General features: G+C 38.8%; 1 protein-coding gene across 1 annotated transcript; it reads left to right on the top strand.

Annotated features, from left to right (window-relative positions):
• Window positions 1–663: 663 nt before the first annotated feature.
• Window positions 664–12,967, top strand: LOC139468869 (zinc finger protein 488-like). The gene is made up of 5 exons (XM_071251006.1): window positions 664–739; window positions 3,234–3,307; window positions 9,504–9,651; window positions 10,120–10,348; window positions 11,228–12,967. The coding sequence occupies exons 3-5, from the start codon at window positions 9,514–9,516 to the stop codon at window positions 12,424–12,426; spliced, it is 1,566 nt and encodes a 521-aa protein (XP_071107107.1). The 5' UTR covers window positions 664–739; window positions 3,234–3,307; window positions 9,504–9,513; the 3' UTR covers window positions 12,427–12,967.
• Window positions 12,968–14,571: the final 1,604 nt, after the last annotated feature.

The following is a 14,571-nucleotide window of genomic DNA, read 5'->3' on the forward strand; positions in this document are numbered from 1 at the left end:
AGTCGTTACCGGATACCCCGTAGCGAGTCCGAAAGAAACTGAGATTTTCTTTAAGAAGTTAGCCGTGAGAAATATTGAAGGAATTGTATTCTTGGCAGGAAACAGACGCTTGTACCCCACCGAGTTTAATATCAGTTTTATCTTAAAGGCATTAACAGGTTTCATTAGTGTAATTGTGACTTTATTGTTCAGCCTTAGTATAAGCAGGGGGCGTTCTTAAGACAGTGTTCATATGAACGTGAAGACCTATACTCATAGGTGTCTGTGACGTTCTTATCCATGTTGCTTCTAACAAGTGATCGTCCACCATTGAGATAGCCTCTCGCCCAGTAAACAGCTGATTGCCGCTTCCCCAGGAGACGGTGGGAGGAGATATATATAACATTTATCTCAGGTGAGTGACTAAACCAAAGAGAAATTAATTAACAACTTCCCCTGAGTGACAGTAAGGCTCTTCATCGTAAACGATTCCATCAATACCTTTCGAACGAAAGCCCAATCGCCGGAACGTCGCTGTCAGAGTTCCAGCCAATCAGTGAGCGGGGAATTATTATATGCACGTTTGTGGGACGATTAGCTCGCTTCCGGGGTGATATTCCCAGTGCATGATTAAGCAGTTCCCTTAAAAGGACGCAGGCGTGATATCACTTCCACCTCGCTTGGATATTTCTCTCAAAACACACTTGGCTTCATGATGTCGGCAGCTCGTGTCGCGTGCTACTGATGACGCTGTGTTTGGGTGAGTAGCGAACCACGCTTTCCCACTATTAGTATCTCATATAAACTTTCTTCGTCTTTACGGTAGCGTCACAAGCACTTGACGTATCATCGCCAGCTTCATCCGAGATTTACGTCAGCGGATGCCTACATTGCATTAACTGTCAAGGTATTTGCGGTTACTGTAATAAACTTATTTCGGAAGGTTTAATAAGCTTTTGTCAACTTTGATTAATGATCTTGTTGACATTGTGTACTTTAATCTTATTAGCATCTATTTGGAACATTAATTTTCACAGATGTATGTTTTTGTCATGTCATTGTTTGAAATTAGCTTTATTATTAATAATATTTAAATTAATGTATGATTATATACTTACTTAAGCTTTAACTATTGGTTTAGATTGGATTATAATCGTTGAATCAAGAGTTTTATTGAAATATGCAAGGTATACTTATTTGTCAATTTGATAACATTGAATATAATGCCGTGTGATGTAATATACGTTTTATACCCGAGACATTGTATATTTATATTGTAAGTAGGAACTGGATTTATACTTCTTTATACTAGAACTTGAATGATTAACTTAAAACAGTTTAGAATGAAATGTACACACACAGAAGGTTACTTTTTGTGATTGTTATTTTCGTACTGTACTACAAAGATCATTGAGATTACAGATTAACGGTGTGGTAGATAATCCTAATTTACACGATATTTAATCCGTTTACAATGGACCTTGTGTCAGTGACGTGTACTGTAAACATCATCATTAGTATAAATGATTCATTGATATTTTATTAAGTGATAAGTTGTTTTGACATTATATTCCTTTCTGAGCCAGTTAACACCCATTAATGACACGAAGTTAGTTTGGAGTATATTCCACAAGTATAGTATATTCCACAAGCAAATAAAATCTTAACCACGATGGCATGGTTTTAATTCCTTGTGGAATAAGGTTCGAATCAATTGTACTTATCATCAAACTATCGTCGTGTCATGACATTGTGTGTAATCTTATTATGAGGAAACCGCTTTATGATTTACTGAAGTGTTACATCAGAAGATCAACTTATGTGTATATGAAACACAAAACGGATAACACAATACATACAAGTTGTACTATCTGTGTGATATGCATCAGATAACATTCACATGTATACTTTGATATAGATAATCCTGTTATCTTCTTGTTATCTTTCTTCAACGGATCATATATTTAGAAATGGACACGGTTTCAACAGATTGTGTTGATATACATACACTGTTAGTGGTTATCGATAACATCCCAGTATATATTGATGTCTGAACTTGACCGCGACACTCTGTCTACCGTGTCAGAGAGGGGCGTTTCTTTGTATACTATAAATATACTATATAGGTGTGACATTTACCACATTATTTACATATGGCTACACATGTTAATATATATTATGCTGTTTAATCTTAAGCTTTGTCATTGGGTATTGTTCAATTCACAGTATATATAACAAAGCTATAAATGTGAGTGTATATATCTGTACATACACATATAGACTTAATTGTAATCTAAGAAATGGTAATTGTGCATTTTTACATTTCTTTTATGTATGCAATGAAACATTAAATATGAAAGAAATAATTTCTGTCAATATCATCATCATTGAGATAAACTGTGTAATAATAAATAATATATTTTAACCATCTAACATGTATGTACCATATGTATCTAATTGTTGATCTTTTAAAATAGAAGTATTTACCCCCTACTCTCTTACTCTGACAGGCCAACTATTTGGGAAGGGCATTACTTTAGTTTCGTGAAGATCTTTCTGTGTTCAACAATCTGAAAAAAACTAATGTTGACACGACTCCAGCTTCGTTCCCCCGCATATCCCTGATCAATCAAATCAAACATATCTCAATTTTTGTTCTGTTGGTGAGGCTGTCACATTAGAACTTGCTCCAATCTCTTATAGTATGATTAACGATAGGCAGCCAATATGTTACGTTCCGATAGCAAGCAGCAATCACGCTCTGTCAATTTCTCTCTGGGTCTTGTAACTTATCGTTGGTTAGTGGTACAACCTCGACAACTTCAAGGCGAAATTCAGATGCTTTGGGGCTTTTCAGGTATGCACCACATTGTGCGTTTCACATTAATCAGAATTTATGTCAAACGGAAGAAACCACGGGAATTCGTGGGTGAAGATTTGGCGATGCAAATTACAGATTGGAGCACTTTGTCAAGGAATCTCGGACATCACCAGACACGCATGTTGTGTCCCTCAATTGATAAGATACATCACAATTAGTAGGCTCTGTAGGTTTTAATCGTGGACGGTAAATATATTGCAAAATGCTAATCGGGTATGAAAAATTGATAGTATTTAGGTTAAGGCAAGCATCAACAAGCAATATTTAAAAGGATGAGTGTGTGTTTGAAATTGCTCTTTTAATATAACTTAATGGGATTTTTAGCTTCTTCATCTTGATGCTATTTGTTTACGGCCTGAATGTTGGTCTTCAGAATCCCTGATGGTGGAAAAAGGTACATAAAACCGAAGATCTGCTAGAAGAATTGTCTCCAGTACTTCTGATAAGGTGAGTGATAATGTAATAGAATGTGTGATTGTTGTGTGGAGACGCAATGCATTAGATAATACCCAGACAATGGCGTATAAGAAATAATGTGCAAGGATGTAAGTATGTTTTTAAAAAGTAAGTAAAACGTTACTTTTGGACAATTTATTATGGACGATTTGTAATATTATTCAAATCCGTTTCTTTACTGGTAAAACGGTCTTTCGTTGCGCTAAATGATACTTTTTTAAACCATCGTGGACAATTTACGAATAAGAAACAATTCCCCGCAAGATTAGTCTGGGAAGTAGTTAAGTCTGATCCCTTGCATCCCCCAACTCCAGAAACACACCCCAATGCATACTACGTGTATATTACATGGTTCTGATGCGCTATTAGGCCGCATCGTTAAGCCTAAGTACAATACAGCCATGTTAACAGGTGTATCCTATGGACGCGTACTTAACCTTACGCCTGCTTACGTAGATAACCTTTAGGATACGATATGCCCCATTGGTCAGCAGACTGGCCAGGCTAGTGGCATATGGTCACTTGTTCACCGTGTTGTGTAATGAGTCAGCCAGATAACTAGTATCATTCTCACACCCATTTCTGATCACAATCTCAGCCAAGGTGTAATTTCCCCCTTAACAACTCTCTAAATATCGTTTGCACATTCATGAAATCGCCCATCGTATTTCAGACTCTTTCATTATAGAATTCATCCCTGGATTAATCTTGAACAAATCACTCTCATTATGCGCAAGCAAAGCGTGTCTCCGTTTTTCCTCCATACAGTCACACGTTACGGTGGGGGTATGATCTGTGATTGTTTGACCACCGTTTTGACAATAAGATGGGCTGGCTTTGTCTCCATTTGGGTTGATAACCCCGGCTCGTTATCCCGTCAACGCGTGGCGACATCTGCTCAACAAAGGGAGATAATAAGAAAAGCTATTGTATCACGCGCGAGGGTCGGGTTAACTATTCGTGTGCCGCCAAGCGTTAGCGTTACACCGTAACGTGTGCGTAAGGGAGGTTCCCTTGTTAGCCATTGATGAGGGTTACCCGAGGCTATGAGATCTCCGTGTCAAATAGCACAGGAATCCGAGACGGGTGGCGACAGCGATTGTGGAGACATGTAGAATGCTGATAGAAAAGAATGACGTCTTAACGTCATGCCAAATCGATCAATGGTGTCAGTGGTAGGCGATATTCTAAACGCCTGTTTTCTTTAAAAGAAATCCAAATAACAGAATGTAAAAATCTTTTTATCGTCAGTGTTTGCAACACTTAACACACTTTTCTCCTGTGATATAATGAATTGCCCAAATTACACAATAAGCAAGCATTTTAAGATAAATAATTTAGCTGGAACAAAGTTTAAAAATCGAAAATACTTTCTCTTGATAGTTTCATTGCACAAAACGTCGTTTCGAATATGTACAAATGAATTAATTTCTTTAATAGTCAAAGTCATCTGAACTTTATAGAAGGATGAAGTTTATAGAAGGATGAAGTTTATAGAAGGATGAAGTTTTATAGAAGGATCAAGTTTAAACATCGCCCTATAAAACCTTAAGACATTATAATGAAAGGATCATACCGTCGGATCATACAGCTGAGAATAAACTATCATGCACTTTGTCTTCTTTCTCGTGTACTAAAACAGCTTTAAATTTTCTAGTTTTCGTTTGTCGTCAAGTGCAAGCCAGTTACTTCACAATGGTGTTTATTCGCCTCTTTTACCACAATCAGTGCTATCCGGCAGTGTGAGGCTAGGCTTACGGCTAACACCAAAGTAATAAAACCAGTAATTGAATTGGAAAATATTTCTCGTGTGTTTCTTGATAATGTATCTCCTCAACGAGAGGAACCGTAAGGTTCATCTAACAAATGTTTAGTAATTTGATTACGGACGCTCACGCGACGGATTACCATTATTTGCTTCAACTAACTCGTCAAGACAAGAACAATCAAAATATATTACATTTTTCTGATAAAAAGTTACAGCACGCCCGGGGGAGAAACAGTAACTTGTTTTCTCAAGATTGAAATCCATTTTACAGCAATATCGAATTATTACTTCATCAATATGTTCTAACATCCCCTTAATTTGGATCGTTCCAAGAAAAATGAACTTTTTATGGCCTTTCGGAGCCTTGTTCTAGTTTTATTTGACAGAAACCGAAATTGCATGGAGATGGATTATTGTGGACAATATTTTTAAAGGGAATTGTTGCTAAACACGACCAAGGAAGATGTTTTACCGATTATGTGTAAATCCCGCGGATGTCTGTTTCCTCGTCTATCTTCATCGTTTAGTCGTAATCTCCAGAAATTAAGAGTGAAATGGATTAATTTGTACTGTATGTTATTTTCCCGGGTGACCCCTTGCACGATTTTTGTCTGCTTCCCCCAGACACAAATGAAGAAAACACTCCAGTTCGTTCCGAGTTTATCTTAATAGAGAGAGACGTATTTGCACACAGTATGTTTTGTGTGAAATTCACGTATACCAGTGTTGGTTTAAGAGAATGGGAATAACGGTGAATTATTTCGTCAAGGGGAGAGATGAAGTGCATTACTTCGAGGAAAGTCAACACAAGAAAATTAAAGGTTATGCTTTTCATCGCCGGGAATTGATTCATAAGCTCATGTCAAACAGACAATCAAACTTGAAATCGCTACGATAAATTTCCTATAATGGGGGATCCGTTTCATAAGCCTTGTCGTCAGTTGCCTTATGTTAAGAACAATAGGCATGATCCAAAACATTTTCAAAGAGCTTATTCTAAAATATTATTAATACGTACAAGAAACTGATGTGGACATATATTGATTGTGAAACTTATTTAATGCACGACTTCTGTGTTTATTAATTTATGGGTAAACTTTTCACATTGAATTCCTAATTTGTTGCAAACGAATAGTGATGTAGACAACTGTTAAATGGCTTCTCGTATACAGATTACTCCAGATTTCTCATTATATAACTTTCAAAAGTGTGGCTTCTTTTTTTTATATCATTACAATCGTTGTAAAAATCTTGAAATATACCTCCATACGGTCGTCACACATCGTATGGCTTTCAATCACCTGTGTCCGTCTCTAGCATTCCGCAACATGTAGATGAGCAAATTCGTAGCTGAAACTATTAATTTGAAGTAGGGTGAGATCATCCGAAAGTAGCTATTTGCCTTTGTTGCCGGGCGTTAGTGGTATTTGGTAGTATCACGAACCGTGGTCCTGCTTATGCCCCGAAACGGACCGAGGAAATCAAGTAGTCTTATAGAGAGGAAGGTTGCCCCCGATACAAGCAAACTAGCGATTATTTGTGAATCAATTTCTTCCCACTAAATCTCTAGAGATGAGAAAAACTCCTTTCCTTCAACTTGCCCTGATTGTATGTGCTCGGTAGTCGTACGAAATCAATTTTACGTGAGTGATCTATTAGCAAGCCACATTTGGTCTAAAGGATTTTTGTCGGAGAATTAGTTTGGCCGCTATTTCGCCCGTCGCAGTTAGCCCATCGCTAGCTGAATTCCGCCCTGACTAGCATATTGTCTTTACAGGGTATGTTTCCCCATTAAAGTCCCATGTCGCACCAAAATGAGATTAGATGGCAATAAAGGGGACAATCGAGGTGGCCCTTCGCTGAAATTATTCTCGGCAGGATTGTCTCTAATTTAAGGCTGAGAAGCAATCAAGGGGAGGTGGTGTGGAGACCTGTTACATCTTAATCAACCCATTGAGAAATGCACTGTGTCTTTGTATTTGACCGGCGAACTCTTTGATGCTACAATATGTACTCTAACTGCTGTCAGAGGCTTTCAAACTGATTTACAGCTTTCCTACTACTTTTGTAAACCAACAATAGAAATCTACTGAGTTGGAACTCAATTGTTGTTTTTTTTCATTTTCGTCCAAATTTAAATTCCATTTGAAAATAGATAGGTTTCACCTAATCTTCTGGTGAACTTTTTTAGAGTTTAATTTCTTGAAATTGTTTGTGCCACGTGATTTTCAGATTTTATACCCAAAATAGCTTAAATGAACCAATACGTTATCGGACTCTCCCTCTACAAATGTAATATATGGACCCATCTTCTCTATTTACTCTTTACGAACACTGTCTTTGAATTTTGAAAAGAATTAAAAGAATAAACTTGCAAATTAATTCTTTTAAATTCAAGTTCAATGAATTGCATAAATGTTTAATGTAATCCGGTAAAAAATATTTTTTTCCTTGACAACCTTTTCCACTTTGTCTTGAAACACGCAATTATTTAATTGATTTTTGTCTAAAAATAATTGATATTTATTTAGAATTACACGCAAGCAAGGTGGTGATTGTTTAATCAGACCAAGTTCTCTTACAGGACAAACATAAAACCATGCATTCTCACTCCGAAGCATGAGACACGTTTATTACCTAATAATAATGTTAAAACGTCACTTAAAGATATTCGTCCAAAAACTAATATGATTGTAGTTGATGGATTGCTCTTTACGCGTAAATCAATGAGAGCAATTATTGTTGAGACCAGAGGCCTAAATAAAATTTAGCCACTTTTTGAGAATTATTTGATAGAGGTCTGGCTGAGCAAAATATACCAGATGATTGTAATTAGGTTGAAAACATCCAATTTAATAGACAGAGATAGTATCCAAGGCATTCTGATAGAACGTTGCGTCACCACGCCTAGCTGAAACTCAATTAATTTCTAGATATGGTCTTCGTTGAAACTCTGGATCCGAGGTTTAACTCGGGTTATTTGTCCGACAATTAACCGTCGTCTTCGCGATTCTCCCGACATCTGCCTGACATTAATTTCGCTTATCTAGTGTCTGTGTTGTCGATGGCCCCAGCGTTACGCGTTTTGACACGATCAAGATGCCGGGAGATGAGCCAGAGGGTTATACAGAAAATTGGGAGGCTTTCCGTTTCGGAAATGGAATAATTCTTTCAACATTTCATCTCTAATAAGCCTAAATGACAGTATCATGCACTCCGGGGAATGGACACAAAGCCCTCGGCTAAAATAAATTACTCTCCTTGGGGGTCTGCGATACATATTCGGCAATTTGGCAAGTAAATTGACATATTTCGACCTGAAACGGAGAGACCATTTGGCTTTTGAGACAATATCTCGCTTGTTTATTGATTACAGATGAGAATAATGCGCATGCTTCAACCCAGTGTTTACGCGGCATATGGTCTTTGAATAAACTTGAGGTGACATCCCTTATCTGTCCCTTCTCTGACGTCACGAAGGGCCAGCTTTCGGCGTCTTGAGAGAGTTTTCTTAAATCGTTGATGAATTAAACGAAATTACTTGTAAATATTCCGCACCTGATCCAAATATCACTCCTCGACCATGCGGCCCTAATTCAGTTAAGCCACGGTGCCTCCACCGTCGGTTCTTAAGCTCGCCACTCTGACGATCATATTAACAATATCTGTTTTAATTAACGTTTTCTATAACGCTTTAAAGGGATTATTTCTCCATTTGGCTCCTTCGTGCATGGTTTCCTTCCGTGCACCAGAAAAGCCTGCTTTGGAATATGTTCAGACGGAGATAGCAGCCTAATTTATCTTCCAAGACGGACCTAATGAATTTCCAATTTGGGTGATTATTGAGTAAAACACTTGCGAGGTTGATACAAACATCTCGCTTCGTTAGTGTCATCTCGCATCCAGTCGGATGGAGCAAAACATATTCTCATTACGCAGCCCTAACACTTAAGGACCCAGTCGGTTATTAAATTTTACCCCGTCCCCTTTTTGGCTCAAGCAAAGCTTTTGGAAAGATTGATCAAGAACATTAGATTTGTCTCTCAATATCCACGGATGAGGAGAGGAGCCGGTTTCAGCAAAGCCTAGGCGACTGATCAGCCATATTGTTAGAGGCTGAAATAGCTTTGGATATTATGCCCAAACATGCTACAAGGCTAAACAGAGCGCCCTTAGGAACTGAGGGGTTCATACGATTTGTAGTTTAAACATTCCGCTCTGATCGTTCATTTGCTTAAAAGCTGGGTCTGTCAGAGGTCGGTTTTTAAGTCTTGCAAAGAAATTGTTTTGTAATGACGATTGTATGAAGGTTCGCTGTAATATATTTAGTGTTTTGTAGAGAATGACATTTTAAGATCAGTGTTTATCAAAATCTTTGCGTTTTATAATTGAGTGTTATATCTGTTATTTCTGTTTCAGTTAAACCAAAATGGGCGTGGTTCCAGTATCAGACATCGACTATGGTCAGATATTCGGGCCGTTTCCTTCCCATCTGGCAATGGCGGATCCAGCATATCTTATTGCAATGCTTACAAATGACAAGAGACAGGACGGTGTCATCATTAAGGTAAAATAAGGATGGAATGTCTGGCTTATTTATATGTCGTAAATTAATATAAATTGTTGTTTTCTGAAAAAGTTAACCTCGTGAATGTATGAAATTTCGCATTTTAAATAAAGAATAATCGGATGTTATCAACTGCATTTGAATTCCCCACCAGTGGTAGTATGAAACACTTGCAAAAGGAGTTACTTTGAGGTAGGGCTACGAAAAGTTGAAATAACGTTATCATCTCACATCAACATTTGCACTATCAGAGTATCACCTCTTGATTAATAATAATAAATAATAAGTGCATTTATAATGCGCCAGATTCCATTCACCAAGTGGATGCTCATAGCGCTACACTATTATTACCCCGGTCAATGGATCAGTGAGCTCTCGATTTTCATTCTCAGCTCCCTGGGGAGTATACAACCCAAGGTTGATTAAAATCATTGTCGCTTCTTCTGAGATGATATGCTTCTTCTTCAGCTGGATCTCTCAGAGCGAAAAGAAGGAATCAAGGCCGTTGATTGGCTGCCGTACATTCACCCAGCCCGAAACGAGGAGGAACAAAACGTAGAAGCCTATATGAAGGAGGGCCAGGTGTACTACAGGACACTGCGGATCGTGAAGGCGGGAGAGGAGCTGCTTGTCTGGTACAGCAAGGACTTCTGTCAACTCCTTAACATCCCGGATGTAAAACGGCACATACCGAAAGGTAACGGAGTTTCCCCTTTACACTATATATGTCTGAAGTCTTCATCTTCCGGAGGCAAGTCTTGAGCTCGGGTTAACTGTTAGAATCCTTTGTTGACCATGGTAAATCGTCCTGTGAGAAGGGCTATATGCCACAGTGAAGACCATGCTCTTGGGATACGGTGCATGATGAATCTAAAAGAGAATTAGTATGGTTTGAAGCCGCTTTCAGCAATATTCCATTTTTGGCTTAGGGCACCAAAAGGGGCTTCATACATTGTAGCCACGTGGGGAATCGAACCCGGACCTTCGGCGCGTCCAACAAACGCTTTGGGTAACCTAGGGGTCGAGTGGGAACAGTGGATGTTTAGTGTTGGTACTTTCATGAGGTGATAGGGAATGCCAACTGTTAGTTCGGGTATTTGCTTGATTGAATATTCGAGCTAGATCTCTGCTCACACTATCGACCACTAGATGGTCTGGTCCAGGCTCGACTACAGACATGACGTTGCTGTTCAAATTTCTACATGCCTGATTGCCGGACAAAAGAAAGTATACGCCTATGTTTGGTGGTGGCTAAAATTGAAATAAATAAGAAATGGTTATTCGATGGTCATGCCTTTGATACGGGTGTTTTGGACAGTACGTTTGTAGTGTTTCGGCGACTGTTTTCAGTCTAGTAACGTTTTGATATCGTTTGTAATGTTTTGGTCAAATCCAATTTCAAGTGTATACTTTCATTTTCCCGGATGTTTAGTTTGTAGAAATTGGTTGAAAACTGAATAAATTATTTTTTATATATATGCATGATGTGGTAGATACGTAAGGTAATGAATTATGAAATTGATGTAGAGTTTTACTTTTTTTCCAAATTTTTAATCAAATTCCTTTTTGTTTCCAGACGAAGGCTTCATATGCCCACAGTGTGGTGAAGTTTTTGAGCACGTGTTTCCAATGAGGGCACATCTCAAGTTTCGGTGTACTATGAGGGCGGCAGACATGCGCAGTTTGATTCAAGATGCTTCCGCAAAACGGCACCTAGAAATTTCAGAATTTAGATCCAAAGAGAGAGTTGTCTCGGACAATTATAAATGTGAAACAGATTTATTAAGAGACAGCATTCCGAATCGGTCTGGAGACAGTCCTGACTCGATTCCACTAGAACTTTCCCCAAGGAGAAAAGACATTTCAGAATCTCATACTTCACGGAAACGACATTCATCAACAAACATTTCTCCACCTGAAAAGAAAAATTGTACTGAAAGTAAAAGTTCTGTGTCTTCGATGAACAGGGATATTGACGTTGAGCGATTATCTCCCCCTAGCACAAAACGCAATGACTTTGACAATCACTCTGACGGAGCAAGTGCATTTAGGAAAGTGGAAAAATCTATGTCACCAGTACAAGAACAATTGTCACCAATTCACCATCCAGTCTCATCTAGTTCCGTGTCTCTGTCAAATAGAATGTCTGTGCATAATGCTATTCGAGGGCCAAGTATGTCCATGGCGTCATCAACTGCATCACATCCGGCTGCGCGGGATGCTATGCAACAGAGTCAGCTGCTTGGACTATATATGCCCCGTATTCCGTTGATGCCACAGCTCCCCCTATCGGCCAATCTGGCGGCATCAACAGCCATGTATGCCGAACGGACACCTGTTCGTTTTGCGGAAATGTGTCGAACCCAGGCACCAGGGCCTCTGACAGAGAGCTTTGCAAATGTGAGAAATAGTGACAGTAACAGCGAACTTTTTGTCAAACAACAACAGTTACTGTTTGCGGAAAGGGCAAGCATGAGTTATCCTGCATATTTGAAAAGTCAGAACCCGATGGTGGAAAAAATGATTCACAGTGGGACGAATCCCACTCAGATCAATTCTCCCGTCGCCGCGATGGACCTGTCACAGAACTGGTGCGCCAAGTGCAACGCCACCTTCAGAATGACTAGTGATCTCGTCTATCACATGAGATCTCATCACAAACGAGAGTTCGACCCGGTGAAGAAGAAGCGTGATGACAAGCTGCGGTGTAACATTTGTAGCGAGACTTTCCGAGAGCGGCACCATTTGACGAGACACATGACGTCTCACGTATAGAACTCGCTTAGGCGCTGTTATAGATTATGCTTATATACTGCTAAGGTGTAAACTATGAGTGGATATATATACGTCATCTCGCGTTAGTCTGTCCATTCTAGGCTTGTGTTACCATGTCTTGTCCCGATATTTCAAGTGGTTATCGTAGAATTGTAATTCTCGTTCTATTAATAGGTTGGACTTAAACGACAGAACGTTATAAGGTATGTGTCGCGGTACTTTGTTCGTTAGACAAACATTATGACGATACACTATTTCCGAGTAAAAATGATGAAATGTTAATTTTGATATAACAAAGACAGACAAAAGTTTTTTTCATGTATTAAGAAAACTTAAACACGCAACGAGCTTAAATAATGGACCACGAATGACAAAGCCAAAATGTCAAATCAATATAAGTCTATGAACCATCGAAACAATTCTCAAGACGACACATAGCAATACAGAAGTAAGTCTATAATATCACCGGTGATGAAGTCGATCGTTTCATACCTAGTAAGGGACCGGTCATTTATTACGAGGGAGGTTTCAGAGGTTTTTCATGCACTAACGTACTAAAAATAATGACCCTCCCCTAATGGTTGTCATATGATGGCCCTCTCCATGGCCTTGTACTTCCCGACCCTTCCCTAAAAGACAAAATGCAAAAGCACCATATATTGTATTTCAATGTCAATTTTTTCTTGACCCTTCCAAATATGTGTATTATTTTTTATGACCCCCCACTAGACATTGTCATATTTTTTTCAGTGTCCCTTCCCTTATTCCCTCTTACTTTTAATAAATTACCGGTTCCTAAAATTACACGTGCCAAAAGAACATAGATTATGAACGTCGCATCGAAAAAACAAAACAAGGCTTATTGGTTAAATGCTTAAATTAACTTTCCCGTTTCCCTTTCATGTCTCGAGTGGTCATTAATTCGTTATGACGTGCAAGTGTATTTTCAACTCACGTTATGAATTCATTTGGAAAATATAGAAGCAATATATTTTGTTAAGAAAATGACATATTTCGTTATTATATTAAATGTAGAAATTAAATATATTTATGTTGATGTTCTGCTGTTGTGCATTATTATGATACACTGCACTTTGAAATAATTAGTTACGTCATGATCTGCGGTATCAGCTTTGAAATTGCTCTAGGAAGTTAAGTTGATTAGTCCCCGACAATTTGAATGTCCCCGTAGGAGACTAGTGGAACCTTGTGTCCGGTGTCATGTCCTGTATAACACTGTCCACGCTGCCGTATGATGTGAAGTTGCACTATTATAACAGCTATTATAGACATGTTACGTGGTTACAATAAAATTGTATATTATCATAATAATGCGTCTGTTTGTATTGTGTGTCTCAATGTAGCGTGTACTCTTCTGTGAGTGAGTACTTGTTAGCCGGTTGAAGCAGCTTTATAGAAACATGACAGTGGCGAAAGTGAATGCGTGAGTGTGTGAGCCAGTTGTTACGGTCATAACGTTTGAAGAATGAGTACATAAACCTGTTTTAGCAATGTTACGGCCATAATGTTTGAAGAATGAGTGTGTAAACCTGTTTTAGCAATGGTACGGTTACAATACTTGAAGCGTGATGGAGCTGTTATGGAAATGTTACGATCGCAATGCTTCAAGTGTGTGTGTGTGTGTGTGTGTGTGTGTTAGTGTTAGTGTTAGTGTATGTGTGTGTGTGTGTGTGTGTGTGTGTGTGTGAGAGAGAGAGAGAGAGATCCTGTTATGTCAATGTTACGATCGCAATAGCTCTTGAGTGAGTTTTGTGTAAGCCTGTTACGGCCACAGTGCTTCAAGAGTGAGTGAAGTAAGTGTGTAAGCCTGTTGTAGCAATGTTACGATCACAATGCTTCACGAGTAAGCGACGTAGTGACATTTTCAACATTTTAAAACAGCTGCCTTCTATGAAATCGGCTCTAGACCAGAGAAACCAATGGTTGATAGTGTGAGCACCGTTCCACCGTGTGGTTGATGTGTACTTGTAACAGTGAATGACTGAGAAGGGTTGTACTCGTCTTTCGGCATACATTGCAGCGGGAAACACCAGAAATGGGCTGCACACATTGTACCCATTTGAGGAATCGAACACAGCCTTTGGCGTGACGAGCAAACGCTTTAACCACTAGTCTACCCACCGC

Source organism: Haliotis cracherodii, unplaced genomic scaffold (genome assembly GCF_022045235.1).
Source record: "Haliotis cracherodii isolate W230 unplaced genomic scaffold, xgHalCrac1.p SCAF_2, whole genome shotgun sequence".
In the NCBI taxonomy this organism is placed as follows: domain Eukaryota; kingdom Metazoa; phylum Mollusca; class Gastropoda; order Lepetellida; family Haliotidae; genus Haliotis; species Haliotis cracherodii.

Bases quoted from the DNA above. Each gene is read 5' to 3' on its own strand.
- LOC139468869 (XM_071251006.1), top strand. From the start codon at position 9,514: ATGGGCGTGGTTCCAGTATCAGACATCGACTATGGTCAGATATTCGGG. The intron at 9,652-10,119 runs GTAAAATAAGGA...CTTCTTCTTCAG, and splicing joins AGGACGGTGTCATCATTAAG to CTGGATCTCTCAGAGCGAAA. The intron at 10,349-11,227 runs GTAACGGAGTTT...TTTTGTTTCCAG, and splicing joins AAAACGGCACATACCGAAAG to ACGAAGGCTTCATATGCCCA.